Raw genomic sequence first — 27,465 nt, 5'->3', positions numbered from 1 at the left:
TGTGTGTTCATAGCCTATAAAAGTTATGGACAACTTTGATGGGGGCCACAGTTGCCCATGTTATGGGTATGCTTGTCATCATCAAGGACTATGGAGTTTTTTAGGATAAAAAGAAACGGCACAGGTAAAATGCTAGAGGAAAACCTGGTTCAGTCTGCTTTCCAACAGACACTGGGAGACAAGTTCACCTTTCAGCAGGACAATAACCTAAAAAATAAGGCCAAATGTACACTGGAGTTGCTTACCAAGACAACATTGAATGTTCCTGAGTGGCCTAGTTAAAGTTTTGACTTAAATTAGCTTGAAAATCTATGGCAAGACTTGAAAATGTCTGTCTAGCAATGATCAACAACCAACTTGACAGAGCTTCAAGAATAAAAACAATTATAATGTGCAAATATTGTACAATCCAGGTGTGCAAAGCTCTTAGAGACTTACCCAGAAAGACTCACAGCTGTAACCACTGCCAAAGGTGCTTCTACAAAGTATTGACTCAGGGGTGTGAATACTTATGTAAATCGAGATACTGTATTTAATTTTCAATAATTTTGCTAAAAAACATGTTTTCACTTTGTCATTTGTGTGACATATGTGTAGTTGGGTGAGATAAAAAAAATCTATGTCATCCATTTTGAATTCAGGCTATAACACAACACAATGTGAAAGTATGAATACTTTCTGAAGGCACTGTATGAGGTATCCTTCTGAACAGCGTGCATAAAGTTAAATAGGTTGCATAAAGTTGCATTTTGAAGCATCAAAATTACTGTGCATAAAATACACTTAGTGTACAAAACATTAGGAACTATGATCCCTTATTGATGTCACTTGTTAAATCCACTTCAATCAGTGTAGATGAAGGGGAGGAAAGGGAAAGGGGGATACCTAGTCAGTTGTACAACTGAATGCATTCAAATGAAATGTGTAACCCAACCCCTCTGAATCAGAGAGGTGGGGAGGGCTGCTTTAATCGAGATCCACGTCTTCGGCGCCCGGGGAACAGACAGGTTAAATAATGATTTTTAAACCTTGAGAAAACTTAGACATGCATTGCGTATGTGTGCCATTCAGAGGGTGAACGGGCAAGACAAAAGATGTAAGTGCCTTTGAACGGGGTATGGTAGTAGGTGCCAAGCGCAACGTTGTTGGGTTTTTCACGCTCAACAGTTTCCCGTGTGCATTAAGAATGGTCCAACACCGAAAGGACATCCAGCCAACTTGACACAAGTGTGGAAAGCGTTGGTCAACATGGTTCAGCATCCCCGTGGAACGCTTTCGACACCTTGTAGAGTCCATGCCCGGACGAATTGAGGCTGTTCTGAGGGCAAAGGGAGTGTAACTCAATATTAGGAAGGTGTTCCTAATGTTTTGTACACTCGATGTAGCTAGGACTAGCTTGGAATCTGTCATATTTCTTCACATAAACAAAGAGAAAACTAAGATAGAAAATGAAGATAAAGCCTATAACGAATTTTTAAAAACGCAACTTTAATAATTCAGGGATCTGTAGTATCCTAGTTAAAAAGCCACACTGTTTCAAGTTGACCTTATTAACTCACATAAAGCACAGAGACAAGTTGTTAATTTTCATGAATGATTTAGAATTAGGCCTATCGGGGACTAAAATGTACAAAATTGGTGAAAGATAAATTACATTACAACTTATTCTAATAAAGACGTGGCTGTAGGGCTATTCCACAATTTAAAAAAGTGTAAGAACATTTGTCTGTTTTTTAATTATCTTTTAATAATCTCTTTATAGTAATCATAATATTAACTTTAGTATTATTAGATTATAGGCTACTATTATAGGTTTTTATTTGCCTCATCACTAATACTATTATATCCACCCTTTTTCTTCTCAGAGCGCGCGAGTTTCCTGATTGGCACCGGGGCGCACGAATGTGTTTAGATTCTCCCTTCCCCTCTCCTGTAATCCTCATCATCCATCCCTCCCCTTCCCCCGCGACGGGTCCGTAAGTGCCTGAATACCATGTGATAATAGAGCGAGACCTGCAGGGGTCTCTGCGCCGCTCCAGCCTTACAAAAACGGTAAGGGGTGGCCAGAAGAGCGCACACGAAGAGCATTAGGCCCAAAGCGAGGAGCATCACCAACTCCTTGCCCTGTACTGTCGCAGAGACTGCGAAAGAGGCGGACTTTATTTGATGTGTTGTACTTTTACGCGCGAGATAAACGTGTAGGCTAAATTAGTGTGCGCCTGTGGACGGAAAAAAAACACGATTCTTCAAGGAAACCTTTTGGTGCTTTTTGTGATCCGCATCTTTGGGGAATTCATCTGGAGAAAACATGACCAGAGTCTGTGTCTGTGTTTGCCTGACTGACTCACTTATGATCTTCCATGTACACCACTAAAAGAAGAACAACATGCCAGGAGATCAATGATTTTGGTGTCTCCAAACTGTGGAAAACTCTGACTCGCGCCAAGTCACTCATACTGACCAAAGACTTGCAACAACATTCAGGCGCCCTTAACAAACAATATACAGCATATGCTATTGATACATCATAAATAAGTAACCAAAAGCATGCCTCGTCCGGGGAAGAACTCGTACAGCGAGCAGAAGCCGCCTTACTCTTATATCTCTCTGACAGCCATGGCCATCCAGAACTCCACCGAGAAGATGCTCCCACTGAGCGACATCTACAAGTTCATCATGGACCGATTCCCTTACTACCGGGAGAACACACAGCGGTGGCAGAACTCTCTGCGACACAACTTGTCCTTTAACGACTGCTTCATCAAAATCCCCCGGCGGCCCGAACAACCGGGGAAGGGCAGCTTTTGGGCCCTGCACCCAGACTGTGGAGACATGTTCGAAAACGGCAGCTTTCTACGCAGGAGGAAGCGCTTCAAACTGCTGCGCGCTGAGCACATGGCCTCCAAGAGCTCCCCAATGATGCACTATTTCCACCACCAGGGCAAGCTGAGTGGGGGGCATCATGAGCACCAAGGCCCCGCCGCGGCAGTGGGAAGGCTCCCCCACTTCCAGAGCTACGGCAGCATCAACTGCGGACAGTCCGGCGGCTTCAAGCACCCGTTCGCCATTGAGAACATCATAGGTCGGGACTACAAGGGCGTGATGACAAGCGGGCTGCCCATTACTTCGGTAATGCAGCACCTGGGCTACCCTGTGCCCGCGCAGCTCAGCAGTGTGGTCAACTCAATGTGGCCGCACGTCGGCATGCTGTCAGATTCCATGAGCGCCATGCCCCTACCAGTCTCCTCAGAGTACGCTCCCTTTGGCGTGTCCATGAAGGATCTCTACCACCACGCGAGCGGACAGACGCTGCCCACCATGCCCGTGCCCATCAAACCGACCCCGTCTATGGGTCCGATGCCCGGTCTTTCGGGCCTTCCGCCCGGCCCATCGCATCTCTGCTCCCCTTCATCATTGCTCGAGAAGAATGGTTCCGATCCTTTGGAGGGCATGGGCAATCCGATACACCCGGTTCTCCTGCTGCCTTAACCGGATAAAACGTCAAACTCGATTCTGTATCGACGAGGGAACAAACAACATAAGGGGCAAGAGCAGTATCTAAAATGTTAATCATTTAGCCTATAGTTGCCTAAAAGTTGAGCAGGTATGGTGACCTGTGAAGGAATTCAGACTGTAGGCCTATCATTCTAGTGATGAGTTGGCTACCACGCATTTCAGCATAATTTGTTCTTACTCCATTAGCACATTGTGAAGGCATTTGCCACATTAAAAGTGGCACTGAAATACAATCAGGAATTGACCCAAAGAGTTTTGATTTAATAATCATAATTAATTCAATAAAAATATAGAGGAAGATCAAAACTTGCTGCCTCAGTTTTTACATGTTTGAGTGAATAATATAAATTGTTTTAAAGTTTTTGTTCATTAGATTTAATTGAATAATTAAATGTGTAGTTTAATAATAACACAATGTATATGGACTGTTGTTATTAGCACGTAAGATAAATGTTATAACTGTAAAATAACATTATTTATCTTAAGAGATTTATAAAGAACTTTAAACGAAATACATGATCTGTCATGAGTTATTGTGTTAAGTTTTAATTGGAATGATTTATTTGAATTATCGAGACCTTATTTTTCTGATGTTGTTTCCTAGTTTTCAGTTAGTGCGTGACACCTCGTGCGAAAGTCATGAGAGCAAGTTCAACTATTTTGCACCTTATTAGGCCTATAGGCCTACACACGATATTTCAGGTTTCAATTTATGCGGTTACATTCAAGCTTATTCAAACTCATTCACACTCTTGAAAATGTTGTAATACAAACATAAAGGCTAATGTTTGCTTTGAGGGGTATCGTGATATTCACAGAGCTCGTCACGGAGCTGAAGAGTAGTTTATGCCTTTTATGGTTATTGTTAGGTTTGAAACATCTACACGTTATCACACACATGGGCGAGGCCAATAAAGCGCCAAAAAAACGTTCTGTCTCGCGCGGAACCTAACCCAAATGAAACCGTTTATTAACGAGTGATTTCACAGTGTTTGTATACAAGCCAACGTCCCACATATTGAATTATATTGAAACATCCTGTTAGGCTATGCTAACATCAAATATCATTTCCCGAATATTGTTGTAACATCTAGCATATAGGCCTATAATTGGAAGCTCTAAACGTTAATTATTAAATGAATAGGTTATTAAATCTGTCAATCAAATTCAGTTTTTTGCAAGAACTCAAGAGGTAGCACTGTGTGTGCATGTGTGCCTATGAGTGTGTGTGCCACAAAAGATGGATGGGGGGTGGGGGGTATTATATATCTCCATAACTTCAAAAGCGGGCATTAGATGAAGTTTTCTTTTGTTTTTCTCTTTTCAACATAATCCCACCTTTGAAGTCCAGGGAGCAGGTCCCCTCCAGAACACAAAGGGCTTGGTACTGCCCACTGACAGTGACTTACTTTCAGGCTGTCTTCCTGTTTAGCATGCCAAAGGCAACCATAACCCATGCCATTGTCACACCAGCCTCTGAACAAATAATTGAGATGCACAAGTGGAGGAAAGACGTGGGAGCTAGGATTGAAATTGGTCTGTGTCATTATTAACGAGGTCTCTGTCACACAAACACACACGCATGCACACACACTCTTTTCTTTCAAATTATATTTTTTATAATTAATCTCTCTTTCTCTCTCAAGTCATATCAAATCAAGAGACAAAAGACACAGAGGTATGAATCTGAATAGGGCTGAAAGTGAGATTATGACCATTTGTTTGCAAAAGGCAAAAACTTTATTATATCTTATAACAACTGTTAGCATGAACTAAATTGTATGACATGAATATGAATCTAACTTTTGTTCTGTGAAAATCTGTTAATCATGAATAATATGACTGTTAAGATGAATAAAATATGAGGTCAGGGGGTCGTTGCTGCGCGACCCTCCCAAGAATAATGCTCCAGTCTTGAATAGGAGATGAGACATTAACCATAATTACCCAGACTCCATCGGGCCAGGGTGACAAATTCTACATGCGTTTTTTTAATGACCAACAAGAACAGGCCATCATAATGAGCAGCTTAATTCATTAATGCTCTCATTCATCCACACACACACGCACACACACACACACACACACACACACACACACACACACAGAGCAGAGCAGAGCAGAGATATGATATTCTCTGAAACGGATCGTAAATTTTAATATAATGGGTAACATTGCATGAGAGAAATTGAGTCAATTGGTAAAAACATATAATTGCATTGATAGATTCATTATTTAATCCAGTAGAATTTAGGGTGAACAATGAGATTTCTCTGTGCCACTGCTGCAGTTATCTATAGTCAAGTTAAACCATCAGTGCGGACATAAACAAACAGGTCTACTCATCCACACAGGCTAAACTAGAGAAAAGGGGTGTGTTTGAGATTGACTACATTGCAGTTGGGGATTGCAGTCTACCAAAAAAACACAATTAGCCATCATCACTAATGGTGAGGTGATTTGTAGATCATCAGTTAGTCTCCCTTCGCCAACTGCAATGTAGTTATTCTCAAGCATGCACAAAGACCCTTGGACTGCAGCAGTGCATTTTTTCTCCCTCTCTGCACAAACTCGTGGATTTAGAAGACGGGAGACAGTAGAGAACGAGACCCCACACAAGGGCACAAGGGCTTCACTATGTAGCAGTACTAATGAAATTATAATATTCTTAAGAGGTTTCTTTTTCAACTAGAATCTTCAGTGCCAGAAGAAGTGTGAGCTCGGAGATACATCTCAGGACCTTGAAAGAGCAACTCCAATGTGCAACTGAGAAACTTTACACACTCGATCCACAACATTAGAATATATCAAAATGCTGACATTTAATCATTGTAATTATATGTCACCTACAGTATGCTGACGTGCTACTTACTATACATGTCACTCCTGACAAACTCCTGCAAGCCTGAGGGCTAGCACACTACCACCTGTGCCATAAAGGTCCACACATCTCTTGCCAGAGGCCGTAAAAGTACAACCACACACAAGGAGGCTACTCTTTTGTTGACCAGGTAGTAGTAGTACTATGCACTCCAATAGCCCACATCTGTACACAGCTGTCTTCAAAGCCAGCCTTACAGACTGCCTGAAAGAGTTAGCTTCATCGTGCTAACGTATGTGATTCACTGCTAGCGGGCGCTGGGAGTATGGACCACAGCTGCTGCCACTCGGTAATGGCCGCCTCACCGTCTGTACCACACCAGCCTCTTGACGGTGGGGATAGTTGGCACGTGTCTGCTGCCTGTGGAGCCAGCCAAGCCTGACCAATGAACAGCTCACCTAGGCAGCATTAACCATCAGCTCAGGCGACAGAGAGAAGCTGTCAGCGCTAGCGCTATAAATGGTAGGTCACCTAGAGAGGACCACAGATTACAATAACTCTCTCTATTCATTGTCTCTCACTCTTTGCCCCACCTCTTCTCTTTCTCCAACCCTTTCATTCTCCCTCTCCGTTACATCCACCCCTCTTTCCTCTTGCACTCAATCCCTTTCTCTCTTATGTTCTCTCTCTCTATGATTGAGGGTGATTCAGTGCTCAGAGGGTCTAGCTGCCCTCCTGGCTGAAGTAAGCAATGTCCGTTGAACAAGGTCCTCTGACGCAGCTCATCCAATCTCCATTCTGCTGTCTGCTTTAATGGTTCACATTATTTTACCTGATTAGACATTATTACTCTTTATTATAGATTGCAAAAAGAGGTTAGGGGGCAGTCTTGTTGGCCTCTGTCCCAAACTTTCTCCTCTTTAAATCTTTTCTCCTCTTTAATCTCTCATTTTCTCACATTGAGACACAGTCCAGTCGGAGAAGAGGTCCCAGAAACTTTCCAACCTTTTGAGGAGGTTAAGGTGGGAGGGGATAAGCGCTCATATTTTTATTTATGGCCTCAACAATAGAAACGGAGGGTAAAGTACTCAAAAAATACTGAAAGGACAAAGTCAATATTTGTATTTTCTCTGTATGAACGATTATAGTTTGAACAGTTACATTTAAATCTGCTGCTGCCTACTATACTTTCACACATGGGTTGTATACATACATTAGACAAAACAGAAAAAAAGAATAAAAAAACAGCCTGAAAACGCGAGGGACATTCTGTGCTCGTTTTTGTTATCCTTTACAAAACATTTTGCTATGGTGTGCCCTAATGAATATGACCATGCCCTGATTGGGCTCTACACTGTTCCAGCTATTTAACCTTCCCATCCCCATGTCATTACCCACCTCAGGGGATATTAAGGATCTATAGTTGGATGTCTGACCGTCGGACTGAACCACAGCCCTCTTTGTCCAGTAAGAGAGTAGAGGCAACAGGACTCTCCCTGCCCAAGGCCACAGATATGGAGTTACCGGGCCTGCGGGGAAGGAGGAAAGAGAGAAACAGAGAAGAATCAGTATGTATATTTCTATGATGTCTGTTTTAGATGTTTATTTACAGGGGTATTGCACCCCAAAAATCTGAGGGGGCACAAATTAGGTGAGGATCGCTTTTTCTGCATTCTGCTTAATTCTATGTAAAAAAATAAGTATATTTTACTGCATATCTATGTATCCCTCTGACTGGTGGTTATTTATTTATATATGTTTACCCCATCTTGTCTCATCGCTGCAACTCCCCAACACGCTCGGGAGGCAAAGGTCGAGTAATGCATCCTCCGAAACGTTACCCTCCAAGCTTCTTAACTCCCACCAGCACCAATGTATTGGAGGAAATACCATTCAACTGACGACCAAGGTCAGCCGGCAGGTGCCCGGCCCGCCACAAGGAGTCATTAGATTGTGATGAGCCAAGTAAAGCCCCCCTGGCCAAACTTTACTTAATAATATACAGAACCAGTCAAAAGTTTGGACACACCTGTCACGTCTCTCGTCAGAAGGCATGGACCAAAGCGAAGCGTGGTAAGGGTTCATGATAAATGTATTACTCAAAACACTCAAACAAAATAACAAAGAGTGAAAACCGAAACAGTCCTGTCAGGTGCAGACACTAAACAGAAAATAACTACCCACAAAACCCAAACAAAAAAGGACAATATTTTACCTTTATTTAACTAGGCAAGTCAGTTAAGAACATATTCTTATTTTCAATGATGGCCTAGGAACAGTGGGTAAACTTCCATTTCAGGGGCAGAATGACAGATTTGTACCTTCTCAGCTCGGGGATTTGAACTTGCAACCTTTCAGTTACTAGTCCAACCACTCTAACCACTAGGCTACCCTACCGCCCCATATATGATCCCCAATCAGAGACAACGATAGACAGCTGCCTCTGATTGGGAACCACACCAACATAGAAATAAAGAAATTTGATTGCCCACCCTAGTCACACCCTGGCCTAACCAAGACAGAGAATAAAAGCCTCTCTATGGTCAGGGCGTGACAGTAACCCCCCTAGCCCTTCGTACATCAGCTGATATCTCAAAGTGCTGTACAGAAACCCAGCCTAAAACTCTAAACAGCAAGCAATGCAGGTGTAGAAGCACGGTGGCTAGGAAAAACTCCCTAGAAAGGACAAAACCTAGGAAGAAACCTAGAGAGGAACCAGGCTGTGAGGGGTGGCCAGTCCTCTTTTGGCTGTGCCGGGTGGAGATTATAACAGAACATGGCCAAGATGTTCAAATGTTCATAAATGACCAACATGGTCGAATAATAATAAGGCAGAACAGTTGAAACTGGAGCAGCAGCACGGTCAGGTGGACTGGGGACAGTAAGGAGTCATCATGTCAGGTATTCCTGGGGCATGGTCCTAGGGCTCAGGTCCTCCGAGAGAGAGGAAAGAAAGAGAGAATTAGAGAGAGCGTATGTGGGGTGGCCAGTCCTCTTCTGGCTGTGCCGGGTGGAGATTATAACAGAACATGGCCAAGATGTTCAAATGTTCATAAATGACCAGCATGGTCGAATAATAATAAAGGTGCGGACTCCGGCCGCAAAACCTGACTCTAAAGGGGAGGGTCCGGGTGGGCATATCTTCACGGCGGCGGCTCCGGTGCGGGACGTAGATCCCTCCGCTTTGGTGGCGGCCCTATTGCATGGACCTTCACTGGAGGAACCGGGCCGTAGATCATCACCGGAGGAACCGGGCCGTAGATCATCGCCGGAGAAAACAGACCAGTCCAGGTCCCCAGTCCGGAGCCTCCAGAGACGGTCCCCAGTCCGGGCCGCAGATCAAACAGACCACCATCGCCGGAGGCTACGGACTGGGAACCGTCGCCAGAGGCTTCGGACTGGGGACCGTCGCTGGAGGCTCCGGACAGGGAACCGGATCATCACTTGAGGCTTCGGATGTGCCATGGATTATCACTGGAGGCTCCGGGCCATGGATTATCAATGGAGGCTTCGTGCCATGGATCATCACTACAGTCTCCGGGCCATGGATCATCACTGGAGGCTTCGTGACATGGTTCATCACTACAGGCTCCGGGCCATGGATCATCACTGGAGGCTTCGTGCCATGGATCATCACTGGAGGCTCTGGGCCATGGATTATCAGTGGAGGCTTCGTGCCATGGATCATCACTACAGGCTCCGGGCCATGGATCATCACTACAGGTTTCGTGCCATGGATCATCACTGGAGGCTTCGGACCATGGATCATCACTGGAGGCTTCTTACGTGGAGCCGGAACAGGTCTCACCGGACTGAGGAGACGCACTGGAAGCCTGGTGCGTGGAGCTGCCACAGGGTTTACCAGGCTGGGGAGACATACTGGAGGACTGGTACGTGGAACAGGAAAAGGTCTCACCGGACAGGGGAGATGCACTGGAAGCCTGGTGCTTGGAGCAGGCACCGGATACACTGGGCCGTGGAGGCGCACTGGAGATCTCAAGTGCAGAGCTGGATCAACCCGTACTGGCTGGATGGTTACTTTCGCCCGGCAAATGCGGGGCACTAGCACAGGACGCACTGCACCGGACAATGCGAGGAGCTGGAATATAGCGGACTGGGCTGTGACTGCGCACTGGAGACATTGTGCGCAACACCGCATAACACAGTGCTCGACCAGTCACACGCTCCCCACGATAAGCACGGGGAGTTGGCTCAGGTCTAAACCCTGACTCCGCCAATCTTCCCGTGTGCCCCCGACCCAATTTTTGGGGGGAGCTGCCTCTCAGGCTTTCGTGCTAGCCGTGACCCTTTGTAAAATTGCTCCCTCCTTGTGGACACCCCTTCAAATTAGTGGATTCGGCAATTTCAGCCACACCCTTGCTGACAGGAGTATAAAATTGAGCACACAGCCATGCAATCTTCATAGACAAACATTGGAAGTAGAATGGCCTTACTTAAGAGCTCAGTGACTTTCCACATGCCACAGTCATTTGTAAAAGATGTCTGAGTGTTGGCGCGTGCCTCTGGCTATCCGGAAGAAGAAAATAAACAAGTAAATGATTCCTGCTGGTTTGCTTTATATAAGGATTTTGAAATGATTTAAACGTTTACTTTTGATCCTTAAGTATATTTTAGCAATTACATTTACTTTTGATACTTAAGCATATTTAAAAACAAATACTTTTAGACTTTTACTCAAATAGTATTTTACTGGGTGACTTTCAGATTTACTGAGTATGAAAATTGGGTACTTTTTCCATCCCTGCTTATATGTGTATTAAAGTACTAAAAAGTGAAGTACTTGGTCCCACATTCATAGCACACAATGACTACATCACGCTTGTGACTCAACACATTTGCTGTATGTTTAGAAGTGTTGAGAAACATATTCGATACGTATTCGTATTTACAATAAAAGTGATTCCAAAATGCTATGAATATGGGACCAAATTCTTCATTTTTGACTACTTTAATACATATATAAGTGAATTTGTCCCAATGAATGTGTCCCTTTCCTCCCCTAAAGCAGGGGGACTATGTACAAAAAGTGTTGTAATGTCTGAACGGTTCACCTGATATGAATGAAAATAACCTCAAATTTAAGCTGACAGTCTATACTTTAACCTCACAGTCATTGGTTAATTTCAAAATAATATAAAATACTTCACTGTCCCAATAATTACGGAGGGCACTGTATATTAACAGGACAAATCTAAAGGGGGCACGTGCTCCTGTGCCCCCTATGGGCATGATGCCTCTGTTTATATAGTATGTTATGTGTGCCTGTGCGATATGAATGTGTGATGTGCATAGGAACATGTCTCTGTGTGTAGTTATGGGTATGGGAGAGACACACAAAGGGAAAGAGAAAGAAGGAAGAATCTGCATGTGTTAGTACTGTAGGGCAGTAAAGGGGCGTGAGACCTGGGTTTGAACTCTTAGATAAACCACAATGGATAAGTATGGCATAACTTGAGCAGGTATAATTCCGAAGCTCACATTAATCACATGAGCCCTGAGGGTGTGTGTGTGTGTGTGCGTGCGTGTGTATGTTCGTATGCAAAGTATGAGTGAATGTATGTTAGAAGATACAGGTACTCACATTACAGGTAGGTGTAGATTTCTTAATCACAAGGAGGACAATCTGTCTTCTGCAACCAACAGTTTGACATTGACATAGACATTAGGGTGCTTGCTTTCACATTACACTGTAAGTACACTTCCTATAACACAGGGCCCGTAATCATAAAGTGTCTCGGAGTAGGAGTGCTGTTCTAGGATCAATTTTGCCTTCAAGAATATAATCAATCAACAGTGGGGACCTGGTCTTAGATCAACCCTCCTACTGTTAGAAGCTTTATGAATATGGACTCAGGTTCTAGCTACTACACACTGTTCTCTCTCTCTCCTCTCTCCTTAGTGTTAATTGAGGCTGTGGCAGTGGTGAAAGGAAAGGTCCTCCACTGACTCCCTGATCATTTATCTCTCCATTAGAGGAAGCACTTGGGTTTTTATTGGCACAATAAAATACATCTTAACTCCCACAAAAAGTCACCTGACCCCTGAGATCGTGGGGGCCCCGACTGACTCACTCTGCATATTCATCAGAGCGCGAGGGGACACGGGCATGTTGTTCCTCCCAATCACTTAATTAATGTTGTCTTTAATTAGGCAAAGAAGGGGAACTAATCGCACAGACACAGCTGTATCACAACTGGCCGTGATTTGGAATCCCATAGGCTGGTGCACAATTGGCCCAGTGTTGTCTGGGTTTGGCTGGTGTAGGCCGTCATTGTAAATAAGAATGTGTTCTTAACTGACTTGCCTAGTTATATATATATATATATAATCAAATCAAATAAAAATTATTTGTCACATACACATGGTTAGCAGATGTTAATGCGAGTGTAGCGAAATGCTTGTGCTTCTAGTTCCGACAATGCAGTAATAACCAACGAGTAATCTAACCTAACAATTCCAAAACTACTACCTTATACACACAAGTGTAAAGGGATAAAGAATATGTACATAAAGATATATGAATGATTGATGGTACAGAACAGCATAGGCAAGATGCAGTAGATGGTATCGAGTACAGTATATAGTAATGTAGGGTATGTAAACAAAATGGCATAGTTTAAAGTGGCTAGTGATACATGTATTACATAAAGATGCAGTAGATGATAAAGAGTACAGTATATACATATACATATGAGAAGAGTAAGAAGAAGAGTAATGTAGGGTATGTAAACATTATATTAAGTAGCATTGTTTAAAGTGGCTAGTCACTACTCACCTCCTCCCTGTAGGCCATCTTGTCGTTGTTGGTAATCAAGCCTACCACTGTAGTGTCGTCCGCAAACTTGATGATTGAGTTGGAGGCGTGCATAGCCACGCAGTCGTGGGTGAACAGGGAGTACAAGAGAGGGCTCAGAACGCACCCTTGTGGGGCCCCAGTGTTGAGGATCAGCGGGGTGGAGATGTTGTTACCTACCCTCACCACCTGGGGGCGGCCCGTCAGGAAGTCCAGTACCCAGTTGCACAGGGCGGGGTCGAGACCCAGGGTCTCGAGCTTGATGACGAGTTTGGAGGGTACTATGGTGTTAAATGCTGAGCTGTAGTCGATGAACAGTATTCTCACATAGGTATTCCTCTTGTCCAGATGGATTAGGGCAGCGTGGTTGAGATTGCATCGTTTGTGGACCTATTTGGGCGGTAAGCAAATTGGAGTGGGTCTAGGGTGTCAGGTAGGGTGGAGGTGATATGGTCCTTGACTGGTCTCTCAAGCACTTCATGATGACGAAAGTGAGTGCTACGGTAGTCGTTTAGCTCAGTTACCATAGCTTTCTTGGCTTTCTTGGGAGTGTGTGTATTTTAAACTCTGTAATTGTGTCACTTTGTTATTTATTGTCTGACTGTTAATTTTACAACATAATAAACATGACAAATTGTTGCCGTGCTATAATAGACCCATGGAAATAATCAAAAACCATCCATTGAAAGATACTTAAGATACGAGACACTGTGGATTTCTTCTTTGATATTTATCCATTGAAAAAATAAACGTTAAAACCCCCAAATAAAGCCATATACAAACATGTTTGAAGAAAAATCTAAGTAAAATCACCCTGGATCTAGCCATATTGGCATCCAAGGTTAAATTCAGTCTGCTTGCACCCTCTAGTGGCCATTAGGATTCATGTTTTCATGGACAAAACCTTTCAAATCAAATGCTGCATTTTTTTTATTAACCTTTATTTAACTAGACAAGTCAGTTAAAGAACACATTCTTATTTACAATGACAACATACCAGGAAACAGTGAGTTAACTACCTTGTTCAAGGGCAGAACAACAGAACAACAGATTTTGACCTTGTCAGCGCAGGGATTTGATCCAGCAACCTTACTCTCTTAATGTTCTAACCACTGGGCTCTACCTGCCACCCTAAATGTAGAACAGGTGTAGGCCTTACAGTGAAATGCTTACCTACAAGCCCTTAACCAACAATACATTTTTAAAGAAAATAAATAAAAGTCACAAATAATTAAAGAGCAGGAGTAAAATAACAATAGCGAGGCTATATACAGGGGGAACCAGTACAGAGTCAATGTGCGGGGGCACCGGTTAGTCAAGGTAATTGAGGTAATATGTAGATGTAGGTAGAGTTATTAAAGTGACTATACATAGATAATTAACAGAGTAGCAGCAGTGTAAAAGGGGGGGAGGGGCAATGCAAATAGTCTGGGTAGCCATTTGATTAGATGTTCAGGAGTCTTATGGCTTAGTTTCGCTTCGTTTATTAATTCGACCATTTAAAAAAACAAGCACACATAAAACTTGAAAAAGACATACATGCACATTAATAAAATCATTGAGGATAACACACAATAAAGTCTGGGACTTATTTCCATTGTGGTCCTCTTGTGACAAGATGGAACACAGTATGGCAGTGAAATAATAAAACAGAAAGAGAGAAGAAGAACATCTATCTCATCATTCCAGTTACATCATAGTCATATGGTCACAGAAGACAATAAACATATTTTACTTTATTTTTTAAAGCTGCCCAGAGAGGACATTGTTTTTATGGGCAGAGGCAACACATTCCATTCAGAGGCTCCAGTATACAAGAAAGTACCTTTCCCAGCATTACTCCTGAACCCGTATAAGCACACATCAGCAACACCTGATCTGGTGCTGTGATTGTGTGCATCCCTAACACGAGAAAAGTAATCACTTAGATATCTGGGCGCAGGACCATAAATACTCCTGTAAACCAGACCTAGTCTAATCTGGGACACCCTAGCCACAACAGGCAGCCAATTGAGTTCCTGAAAGCAGCTCCTGCTTATGTGAGTACATGGACTCACCTTCAATACTACCCTGATCAGCTTCTTCTGGGCTATCTGGAGCTTCCCCTTCATAAGTTTAGATAAGCCCCCAAACCAGGAAGTACTAGCATAGTCAAAATGGCATTGAATGAGGGCAGTAGCTAGCACTTTCATGGAGTCCTTTTCAAACAGCTTGAACTTTCTAGCCAGAAACTTAGTCCTGGCATTAACTTTCCCTTCCACTTTATTGGCCATGCTCACACCTCCCAAGCTTCCATCAAGGATACATCCCAAGTAGCTAACAGAGGTTTTTGTAGTCAGCATCTCGCCCCCTAATTACACACTGATTTCAGAGGACCTACTCAATTTAGGTATGGATCCAAAAATAATTGCTTCAGTTTTCCCTAAGTGCAGAGATAGCTTATTATCTCCAAGCCATTTGCTAATGTTAGTAAGCTTTGTGCTAAATATGCTCTCCAACAAAGTTTAACTTTTGTGAGACACCAGAAGTGTAGGGTCATCATAATAAAGAAAAAGACGGTAAGAACAAGCATCTTTCATATCGTTAATATAAAATAAAAACAGCAGAGGCCCAAGCACGGTCCCCTGCGGAACACCACAACTTGTTTGTTTTGCCCGAGACAGTGAACCATTAAAATACTAGGCATACAGTGCCTTGTGAAAGTATTCGGCCCCCTTGAACTTTGCAACCTTTTGCCACATTTCAGGCTTCAAACATAAAGATATAAAACTCTATTTTTTTGTGAAGAATCAACAACAAGTGGGACACAATCATGAAGTGGAACGACATTTATTGGATATTTAAAACTTTTTTAACAAATCAAAAACTGAAAAATTGGGCGTGCAAAATTATTCAGCCCCTTTACTTTCAGTGCAGCAAACTCTCCAGAAGTTCAGTGAGGATCTCTGAATGATCCAATGTTGACCTAAATGATGATAAATACAATCCACCTGTGTGTAATCAAGTCTCTGTATAAATGTACCTGTAATAGTCTCAGAGGTCCGTTAAAAGCGCAGAGAGCATCATGAAGAACAAGGAACACACCAGGCAGGTCCGAGATACTGTTGTGAAGAAGTTTAAAGCTGGATTTGGATACAAAAAGATTTCCCAAGCTTTAAACATCCCAAGGAGCACTGTGCAAGCGATAATATTGAAATGGAAGGAGTATCAGACCACTGCAAATCTACCAAGACCTGGCCGTCCCTCTAAACTTTCAGCTCATACAAGGAGAAGACTGATCAGAGATGCAGCCAAGAGGCCCATGATCAATCCGGATGAACTGCAGAGATCTACAGCTGAGGTGGGAGACTCTGTCCATAGGACAACAATCAGTCGTATATTGCACAAATCTGGCCTTTATGGAAGAGTGGCAAGAAGAAAGCCATTTCTTAAAGATATCCATAAAAAGTGTTGTTTAAAGTTTGCCACAAGCCACCTGGGAGACACACCAAACATGTGGAAGAAGGTGCTCTGGTCAGATGAAACCAAAATTGAACTTTTTGGCAACAATGCAAAACGTTATGTTTGGCGTAAAAGCAACACAGCTGAACACACCATCCCCACTGTCAAACATGGTGGTGGCAGCATCATGGTTTGGGCCTGCTTTTCTTCAGCAGGGACAGGGAAGATGGTTAAAATTGATGGGAAGATGGATGGAGCCAAATACAGGACCATTCTGGAAGAAAACCTGATGGAGTCTGCAAAAGACCTGAGACTGGGACGGAGATTTGTCTTCCAACAAGACAATGATCCAAAACATAAAGCAAAATCTACAATGGAATGGTTCAAAAATAAACATATCCAGGTGTTAGAATGGCCAAGTCAAAGTCCAGACCTGAATCCAATCGAGAATCTGTGGAAAGAATTGAAAACTGCTGTTCACAAATGCTCTCCATCCAACCTCACTGAGCTCGAGCTGTTTTGCAAGGAGGAATGGGAAATAATTTCAGTCTCTCGATGTGCAAAACTGATAGAGACATACCCCAAGCGACTTACAGCTGTAATCGCAGCAAAAGGTGGCGCTACAAAGTATTAACTTAAGGGGGCTGAATAATTTTGCACGCCCAATTTTTCAGTTTTTGATTTGTTAAAAAAGTTTGAAATATCCAATAAATGTCGTTCCACTTCATGATTGTGTCCCACTTGTTGTTGATTCTTCACAAAAAAATACAGTTTTATATCTTTATGTTTGAAGCCTGAAATGTGGCAAAAGGTCGCAAAGTTTAAGGGGGCCGAATACTTTCGCAAGGCACTGTAATACTGCCCCCTTTGGATGAATTGCGTGCCCATAGTAAACTGAAAAAAATGATGTCCAAAATTGCTAATATATCCATATAATAATTATTATTGGATAGAAAACACTCTAAAGCTTCTAAAACCGTTTGAATGATGTCTGTAAGTATAGCAGAACTCACAGGGCAGGCAATCTCCCAAACTAGTTTTGGAATACTGAAAGTTGGGGCAACTTTAACGTCCTCGCCCCCACCCTTCCCAACCAGCTATGGATCTGGAGACACTTTCTATGTCTTCCACTAGATGTCCTCATTCAGTAGAGTGTTTAATTTTGACCCTTTGGGAGGCGAAAGAGTGGGTGTCGCAAGAAAATACATGTGCGTTAGGGCGCGCTTTGGGCACAGAGCTTCCTTTGTTCCAGCTCGCCTGAGAAGAAGTGTGATTGTCCGGTTGAATTGAGAATTGTTTTGTACGTTTATAACATCCTAAAGCTTGATTCTGCACATAGTTTGACCAGTTTAGTCGACATATAATATGTCATTTTGAAGTTTTGATGCGCAACTGTTCGGGACCAGAAGTCATTTTGGGTGCATTTCAGCTGAAAGTGGTAGCATATGCTAATACAAAGACACACGACTTGAAACCAAACGATGTATTGGGTAAGTATGACTCCTTCCACTACATTCTGATCAAAGACCATCAAAGGTAAGGGAATATTTATGTTGTAATTTTGTATTTCTGTTGACTCCAACATAGCGGAGAAATATTGCTTACGTCTGAGCACCGCCTCAAATTATTGCCTAGTGAGTGATTTCTGTAACGTTAAAAATAAATGTAACACAGCGGTTGCATTAAGAAGCAGTGTATCTTTCTAACTATATGTAGAACGTATATTTAGTCAAAGTTTATGATGTGTATTTCTGTTATCTGGCGGAGCTATCTATAATTTCTCCGGACATTTTTGAGCATTTTCTGAACATGGCGTCAATGTAAACGGAGATTTATGGATATAAATTGCACATTATTGAAAAAAACATAAATGTACTGTGTAACATGTCCTATTACTGTCATCTGTTCAAAAGGTTAGTGAATTATTTTTAATTTTTTTATTATTATTTTATTATTATTTTTTATTATTATTATTTTTATTTTTGCTTAACCCCAGTGCCTCCAGTTTGGAGATTAGGAGATAGGGTTTAACTGTATCAAAGGCCTACTGTAGGTCAAGCATTACCATTCCACACAGATTTCCCTCATCAATCTCTTTCCTGATGAAGTCAGTCAAGTAAAGTCGACATGAATCAGTGGACTATGTTTTTCTACAACCCGACTGAAAATGATACATTAGACTTTGTTTGTTGACATTCATACATTTGCTAATGTACAATTCTCTCCAGCATCTTTGATATTACACAGAGGATAAATACAGGATTATAATTCCCAGGGTCAGACTTTATCCCCTTCTTATACAGAGGTATAATTTTAGCATGTTTCATGTCCCTGGGAAAGGTACCTTGTTCAAGAGAGAGATTAACAATATGCGTAATACAAGGGCCAATTTGCTCAGCAGAATCTATAAGAAACCTTGCAGGAATATTATACAGGCCTGTGGCTTTGGAGCATTTAAACTCTGCCAGCATACTGACTATTTTGGCTGTTGCTACCTTTGCAAAAGAAAAAGAGTAGAAGGTGTTTAGAAGTCTCTTGGACCTAGACTTGGCGCTCCGGTACCGCTTGTCGTGTGGTAGCAGAGAGAACAGTCTATGACTAGGGTGGCTGGAGTCTTTGACAATATTTAAGGCCTTCCTCTGACACCGCCTGGGATGGAAGTCCTGGATGGCAGGAAGCTTGGCCCCAGTGACGTACTACCCTCTGTAGTGCCTTGTGGTCGGAGGCCGAGCAGTTACCATACCATGCAGTTATACAACCAGTGAGGATGCTCTCAATAGTGCAGCTGTAGAACCTTTTGAGGATGTGAGGACCCATGCCAAACCTTGTCAGTCTCTTGAAGGCGAATAGGTTTTGTTTTGCCCTCTTCACGACTGTCTTGGTGTGCTTGGACCATGTTAGTTTGTTGGTGATGTGGACACCAAGGAACTTGAAACTCTTAATCTGCTCCACTACAGCCCCGTCGATGAGAATGGGAGCGTGCTCGGGCCTCCTTTTCCTGTAGTCCACAATCATATCCTTTGTCTTGATCACATTGAGGGAGAGGTTGTTGTCCTGGCACCACACGGCCAGGTCTCTGACCTCCTCCCTATAGGCTGTCTCATCGTTGTCAATGATCAGGAATATCACTGTTGTGTCATCGGCAAACTTCATGATGGTGTTGGAGTCGTGCCTGGCCATGCAGTTATGAGTGAACAGGGAGTACAGGAGGGGACTGAGCATGCACCCCTGAGGGGCCTCCGTGTTGAGTTTCAGCGTGGCAGATATGTTGTTACCTACCCTTACCACCTGGGGGCGGCCCATCAGGAAGTCCAGGATCCAGTTGCAGAGGGTGGTGTTTAGTCCCAGGGTCTTAGCTTCATAATGAGCTTTGAGGGCACTATGGTGTTGAACGCTGAGCTTTAGTTCCAATCCCAAAGCAACCTCTAAAACCCTACCTACCAGAGGGCTATCACTTTTGTACTGCTGTCATTTGGCTGCACTGTAAATAAAACCTATATTTGCACCACATATTTATTCTGTGTGCTCAAACACTCCTAATTAGACAGTGGGATCCCACTATATCTTAAAAGACTGGAAAGGAAGGCTATAAGCAACATGCCATATTGCCTAAAGGGATAGTTTGGGATTTTGGCAATGAAACCCTTTATCTACTTCCCCAGAGTCAGATGAACTGGATACCATTTTTATGTCTGGGTCCAGTACTCTGGGTCCAGTATGAAGGAAGTTATAGATAGGTAGCTTCACGAGCCAATGCTGACTAGAGCTAGTGCAATGACGGGAAGTCTATATTGCGCTAACGCTAGTTACCATTTGCGCTAACCCTAGTTGGCTGCTTCCTTCAAACTGAACACAGACATAAAAATGGTATCCACGAGGTCGTCTGACTCTGGGGAAGTAGATACATCTTGATCTATCCCTTTTAATATATCCATCTAACCTCTTTAGATCCTATCCCATGACATACTCTGTTTCAGTCGTCCCATCATTTCATGTGAAGATGAAAAGAAGAAACAAGGAGACAAGCCCACTAGGACTATTCATATGCAGCCACAGTATACAAGGAGACAAGCCCACTAGGACTATTCATATGCAGCCGCAGTATACAAGGAGACAAGCCCACTAAGACTATACATATGCAGCCGCAGTATACAAGGAGACAAGCCCACTAGGACTATACATATGCAGCCGCAGTATACAAGGAGACAAGCCCACTAGGACTATACATATGCAGCCGCAGTATACAAGGAGACAAGCCCACTAGGACTATTCATATGCAGCTGCAGTATACAAGGAGACAAGCCCACTAGGACTATTCATATGCAGCTGCAGTATACAAGGAGACAAGCCCACTAGGACTATTCATATGCAGCCACAGTATACAAGGAGACAAGCCCACTAGGACTATTCATATGCAGCTGCAGTATCAAGCCTGCCTGACACAGAGGACATGAGAGCTATTAGCCTATATATCACTAGGTGTCACTATTTGAACAGCCTGATATTACAATGGGCCAGGGCTGCCTTTCTCTCTCTACAGGACAGTATGTACAGAGGCTACAGTGGTGGCAGAGGGGCGGAGGGTCAGCAGAGGGGCGGTAGAAGTCGGAGGGAGGTACGGGGTGTACTGAGTGTTAAGGTCAGTCTTTGAGGTGGTGTGTGTGTAGGCCAGGTTAGCTGCTGTCTTTGAAGGTCTTTGATGTAGACTTCAGTTAGAGAGAAGAGTACAGTGACAGTGATGCTACTTTTAGAGAGGTTTGAAACTATGTAATATGGCACACATTACACATTCCATTGCCTTGGTCAAATCAATCCTGTAGCTATAGTCACATCCTGCAGTCCCCTCTTTATCTCACCACCACAGAAGTCTATTTGACCTTTTGGAGGTCTTTTCTGTTTTTTGCTTGAATACTGTCAATACAACTGTGTGTGTGTGTGTGTGTCTATGTGTGTGTGCAAATCGTTTCCTGGCTGCGGGTGCAGCAGACTAGTGACGCAGAGAGTGACATTAGCCTTTAAAAACACCTCTCCTCTGCCCCTCTATCACTCATACACACACTCCCATTCATGGAACACAGCACGGAACACTCCCTCCATACCAGTAATTTACAAATCTTTGGACTACACAGGTGAGAAAACATTCATGGTACTGTAAACTCTCTTGATGTCAGAAGTGAATTCTTGCAATGAAACGTGTGTTATTATAGATATCGTGCTATACATGATTTTAGCTTAAGTCGATACACTACATCATGACTTTAGATTTGAGAATGTTCATGAGAATAGTATTCTGGTACCCATTTTGTTTTAACAGGGATAACTAACCAGGACAGCTTGGTCAAGAGTGAACACCTGCTAGACAGCAGAATGTGGTTCCTGGGAAAGATCCGAGAGAGCATGGAGAACATTCCCTTAGAGCTTGGACGCTACGTGGGAAAGAGTGAGGAGGAGGATCTCTCAGCCAAGGCCAGCCTCTCCAACAAGTTGCACAGTAACATTCTGACTCCGGACAAAATCCCGGAGTTCTGCTTGCCCCCTCGGCTGTGCAGGAGCCTAGCGGCAGCTGAACCCCACACTGTGAGTCAGAGGCTCACCAGTCGAGACTGTGGTGCTGTTGATTTCTCTGTGACTCCGCAAGTTAAACAGATTGAGGAAATGAAGTTGACAAAAGTCAGTGGGGTGGCCTGGAAGGGTAAGAAGCCACTGCCATTCTCCGCAGAGGGCTACGGTTTGGCAGGGATGTATGAGAGTCCAAACACACGGAGGAAAGAGTCGCTGTTTCACTCCAAGAGCACTGGCTACACACTGGACAGGACCCTACCCAGGCCCACCACAAGGGTGGCGATAGAGCAAAACCATTGTAAAGCACCCCCCAGCCATTTGGGGCTTGAACTAGGGCTCTCCTGTAAGAGCCTGTCGGAGTCAGGCAGCACAGAAAGCGATACGCCCTCCTCAAATGACTCCTCCCCTCTGGGCTCTCCCCTGCTCAGCCGCTCTTGCTCTGGCCTCTCACTCTCTATCATCGGGTTAACCGAGGGTCACCCAGGTCTGCAGTCTGCCTTCAGTGGCACTTTGGGACTGGAAGGAGCCCCCTCATGCTCTGCAGTTAACCCCAGAGGACGGAGGGGGGCGATCTCTCCCATTCCCTCCACCTCCCTTATCGAGCCCTGCTTCAGTCCTCCCTTCGTTGTCAACTCCCTGGCGCCCCCTGTCCTGTTCCCGCTGGACGTGCTCCACTGCCAGGAGCGGATGCAGAGAGAACATGTCCTCCCACTGCCGGAGGGCCGCGGCAGAGTCCGCCTCTCGGCCGAGCACACATTGTCGCCCTCTCTTCTGTCCATGGTAGTGCGAGTGAGGGTGGTGTCCGTGGAGGGTCTGAGGGATGAAGGGGACCCCAGAGCCCTCCACTGCTGCCTCAGCCTGAGCTTAAGCCCGGGGAAGCTCCAGAGACAGGACAGCGCCACAATCAGGAACTGCAGGAGCCCCGTGTTCAATGAGGACTTTTTCTTCACTGAGCTGAGCCTGGACAGCCTGGGTGGCTTGCGGCTCCAACTGAAGGTGTTAGACAAGGCTTCCGGGCTCAGACGGGGCACGGTGCTCGGGATCATCATAACTGAACCCTTGGCCCAGCTACTGCCCCTGTGACCAGGGAGGAAATATCTTCTGCTTCAGCCAACCTCTCTATGTGTTATTGTTATGCCCATGGCCAGGACTTTTTCCTGACCATGTCACCTGACCAGGGAAAACACCTAGTACTTGTGGTTATATAGTGTACATAGCCTTAAAATCTCCAACCCCTCTGCTCTAGCAGAATTAGCTTTAGCTACCAGGCCAGTAAGTCCTATCCAGGTCCCTAGCCATGCATAATTATTATTAATCGTGGGAAATGCGCTCTTCAAATGACATTTGATTATTATTATTATTATTATTATTATTATTATAATGCCTTCTGTCTTGTTGTTCCGGTATGCTTCACTTATGTGAATAGTGAGAGCTATGTGAATCTTTAGAGACATAGTATTTGGTTTTGCCAAGCAAATGTTGTCTGCAAAAGTGTGCAAAGCAAATCGTGACAGATCATAGAATGTTTTATGGAGCATAGTTTGTTTGACTGTTGTTCTGTGGTTCACTGCACCATTAGGCTCCGAATCGCTCAAAGGCATCCCTTTCCACATTCTTACAATGTGTACATTGTGTGTGCATTTAAAAATGTTCAAACTTGTTGGAAGGGCTTGACAGTCTGACAGATAGTCATTGACCAGGCAGACAGAGGGCTGGGATGTTATCTTCTACTTTGTGAACCTAACCGTTTATATATAAATAAACATATAATAATACTGGAATTCATTGACAGCAAAATAAGGCTGTCTCCCTTTTTTCACATTTTGTTATGTTTGGTCCAATGACATCAGTCTCTCCATCAATTTAGTGTTCTATTGGAGAAAAATATACAAAAGAAAAAGAACATGTCAGTGTTCTGGCCAGTGCATATCAGAATAGGAAAAGAATATGAAAATGTGAAAACAAAAGTGTGTTGTACTTTATAAGATGGCGCCGACAGAGATGGTCGCCTCGCTTCAGGTCCTTAGGAAACTATGCAGTAATTTGTTTTTTAAAATGTATTATTTCTTACATTGTTAGCCCAGAAATCTCAAGTGTTATTACATCCAGCCGGGAATAACTATTGGATATAAAAGCGACGTCAACTTACCAACATTACAACCAGGAATATGACTTTCCCGAAGCGGATCCTTGGTTCGGACCTCCACTCTGGACATGGGATCTAATCCCAGAGGCCGACCCAAAACAACGCGGTCGCCGCAGGAGAGGCATACGGAGCGGCCTACTGGTCAGACTTAGAAGTCGAGCACACCATCCACAGCTTCAGAGCATATTACTCGCCAATGTCCAATCTCTAGACAACAAAGTGGACAAAATTCGGGCACAAGTTGCCTTCCAGAGAGACATGAGGTTGTAACATTCTCTGTTTCACGGAAACATGGCTCACTCGGGTTATGTTGTCCGAGTCAGTACAGCCACCTGGTTTCTTCATGCATCGAGCCGACAGTGACAAACATATCTCTGGTATAAAGAAGGGCGAGGGTGTACGCCTTATGATTAACGACTCATGGTGTAATCATAACAACATACAGGAACTCAAGTCCTTTTGTTCACCTGGCCTATAATTCCTTACAATCAAATGCTGACCGCATTATCTCCCAAAATAATTCTCTTCGATTATAGTCAGAGCCGTGTATATTTCCCCCCCCCCCCCCCCCCCGAGCAGATACCTCGATGACCCTGAAAGAACTACACTGGACTCTATGTAAACTGGAAACCATATATCCTGAGGCTGCATTTATTGTTGCTGGAGATGTTAACAAAGCTAATCTGAGAACAAGGCTTCCAAAATTCTGTCAGCATTCTGGTAGCATTCTGGACCATTGCTACTCTAACTTCCGCGATGCATACAAAGCCCTCCCCCGCCCTCCCTTCGGGAAATCTGACCATGACTCCATTTTGTTGCTCCCATCCTATAGGCAGAAGCTAAAACAGGAAATGCCCGTGCTCAGGTCTATCCAACGCTGGTCTGACCAATCGGATTCCACGCTTCAAGATTGCTTCGATCACATGGACTGGGATATGTTCCAGGTAGCCTCAGACAATAACATTGACGTACGTATACGCTGACTCGATGAGCGAGTTTATTAGCAAGTGCATCGGAGATGTTGTACCCAATGTGACTATTAAAACCTTCCGTAACCAGAAACCATGGATTGATGGCAGCATTTGCGCAAAACTTAAAGCACGAACCAATGCTTTTAATCATGGCAAGGCGACTGGAAACATGACCGAATACAAACAATGTAGTTATTCCCTCCGCAAGGCAATCAAACAAGTGAAGCGTCTGTAACGGTTTTCTTTAGGTGAAGGAGAGGCGGACCAAAATGCAGCGTGGTGGTTATTCATGATTCTTTAATAAAGAAAACTATACATGAATAAACTAACAAAAACAATAAACGTGAGAAAACCTAAACAGCCTATCTGGTGAACAAACAAACACAGAGACAGGAACAATCACCCACGAAACAACTTAAAGAATATGGCTGCCTAAATATGGTTCCCAATCAGAGACAACGATAAACACCTGCCTCTGATTGAGAACCACTCCAGACAGCCATAGACTTACCTAGAAAACTCTACTAAGCCACAAACCCAATACCTAACAAAAACCCCAAGACAAAACACACCACATAAATAAACCCATGTCACACCCTGGCCTGACCAAAATAATACAGAAAACACAAAATACTAAGACCAGGGTGTGACAGCGTCAGTATAGAAACAATGTAGAGTCGTAATTCAACGGCTCAAACACGAGACATATGTGGCAGTCGATCATGGATTACAAAATGAAAAACAGCCCCGTCGCGGACATCAACGTCTTACTCCCAGACAAATTAAACAACTTCTTAGCTCGCTTTGAGGACAATACAGTGCCACAGACACGGCCCGCTACCAATGCCTGTGGGCTCTCCTTCTCTGTGACCAACGTGAGTAAAACATTTAAACGTGTTAACCCTCGCAAGGCTGCCGGCCCAGATGGCATCCCTAGCCGCTTCCTCAGAGCATGCGCAGACCAGCTAGCTGGTGTGTTTATGGATCCCTATCCCAGTCTGCTGTCCCCACATGCTTCAAGATGGCCAACATTGTTCCTGTTCCCAAGAAACCTAAGGTAACTGAACTAAATGACTATCGCCCCTTAGCACTCACTTCTGTCATCATGAAGTGCTTTGTGAGACTAGTCAAGGATCATATCACGTCCACCCTACCTGATACCCTAGACCCACTCCAATTTTCCAATTTTGCAGTGTGATGACGCAATCGCCATCACACTGCACACTACTCTATCCCATCTGGACAAGAGGAATACCTATGTGAGAATGCTGTTCATCGACTACAGCTCAGCATTTAACACCATAATACCCTCCACCCCGCCCTATGCAACTGGTTCCTGGACATTCTGACAGACCGCACCCAGGTGGGGAAGGTAGGAAACAACATCTCCACTGACCCTCAACACTGGGGTCCCACAAGGGTGCGTTCTCGGCCCTCTCCTATACTCCCCGTTCACCCATGACTGCGTGGCCATGCATGCCTCTAACTCAATAACCAAGTATACAGACGACACTACAGTAGTAGGCTTGATTACCAACAATGACGAGACGGCCTACAGGGAGGAGGTGAGGGCCCTCGGAGTTTGGTGTCAGGAAAATAACCTCTCACTCAACTTCAACAAAACAAAGAAGATGATCGTGACATGGGCACTGGGAAAGCCGACGGGGGGTAAACTCCCCACGAACCGGCAGGGGCGTGGGAGCCTGGTGTGCTGGCTGAGGCATGAACGCCTGTCGATCCCGCTGCGGCGTGAAAGCCCGATGATCCGGCGGAGCATGATGTGGGATGGGAACCTGCTGAGCCAACCGAGGCAAGGAAACCTCTCTAGCTAGCTAGGACGTGGAATTCCGACAAGCTGGCTTAGGCACCCCCAGTTCCATTGGCAGCAGTATCCAAGCCCGACGTCACCAACAAAACAAGAAAACTCATGGGCCGGCTGGGAGAACAAGACCTGACGATCCGGCTGAGGCCCAACGTGGGATGGGCGCCTTCCGAGCCAAGGAAACCTCTCGAGCCAGCTAGGGCGTGGAGGCCCGACGGTCTGGCTAGGCAGCCCCGGTTCTATTGGTGGAGACCCAGGACCGACGTCACCACCAACCGGAATGCCAGTACTCCCCGATGCTTCATGTGATGGCTGCTGCATTCTGTAAGGACCGACGCCAGACAGGAGAAGCAGGTAAGGGGAGTCAGACAT

At 44.2% G+C, this 27,465-nt stretch overlaps 2 protein-coding genes across 3 annotated transcripts in view; both read left to right on the top strand.

Annotated features, from left to right (window-relative positions):
- The window catches only part of LOC110525109 (C2 calcium-dependent domain-containing protein 4C), a 30,214-nt gene extending 6,214 nt beyond the window's left edge, over positions 1-24,000 (top strand). The window contains exons 2-3 of one of the 2 annotated variants that reach the window (XM_036979522.1): positions 7,741-7,905; positions 21,907-24,000. In XM_036979522.1, coding sequence (XP_036835417.1) covers positions 21,960-23,237 — 1,278 coding nt within the window. In that variant the 5' untranslated portion in view covers positions 7,741-7,905; positions 21,907-21,959 and the 3' untranslated portion in view covers positions 23,238-24,000. The remainder of the gene's footprint in view (positions 1-7,740; positions 7,906-21,906) is intronic. The other variant, XM_036979521.1, reaches the window with a different exon arrangement.
- Positions 1,873-4,028, top strand: LOC110525387 (forkhead box protein B2-like). Its single transcript, XM_021605451.2, has one exon. The coding sequence runs from the start codon at positions 2,548-2,550 to the stop codon at positions 3,487-3,489; it is 942 nt and encodes a 313-aa protein (XP_021461126.1). The 5' UTR covers positions 1,873-2,547; the 3' UTR covers positions 3,490-4,028.
- Positions 24,001-27,465: the final 3,465 nt, after the last annotated feature.

This window comes from Oncorhynchus mykiss, chromosome 6, assembly GCF_013265735.2.
Source record: "Oncorhynchus mykiss isolate Arlee chromosome 6, USDA_OmykA_1.1, whole genome shotgun sequence".
NCBI classification, from domain to species: domain Eukaryota; kingdom Metazoa; phylum Chordata; class Actinopteri; order Salmoniformes; family Salmonidae; genus Oncorhynchus; species Oncorhynchus mykiss.
This window is presented reverse-complemented; position numbering and strand designations above follow the sequence as displayed.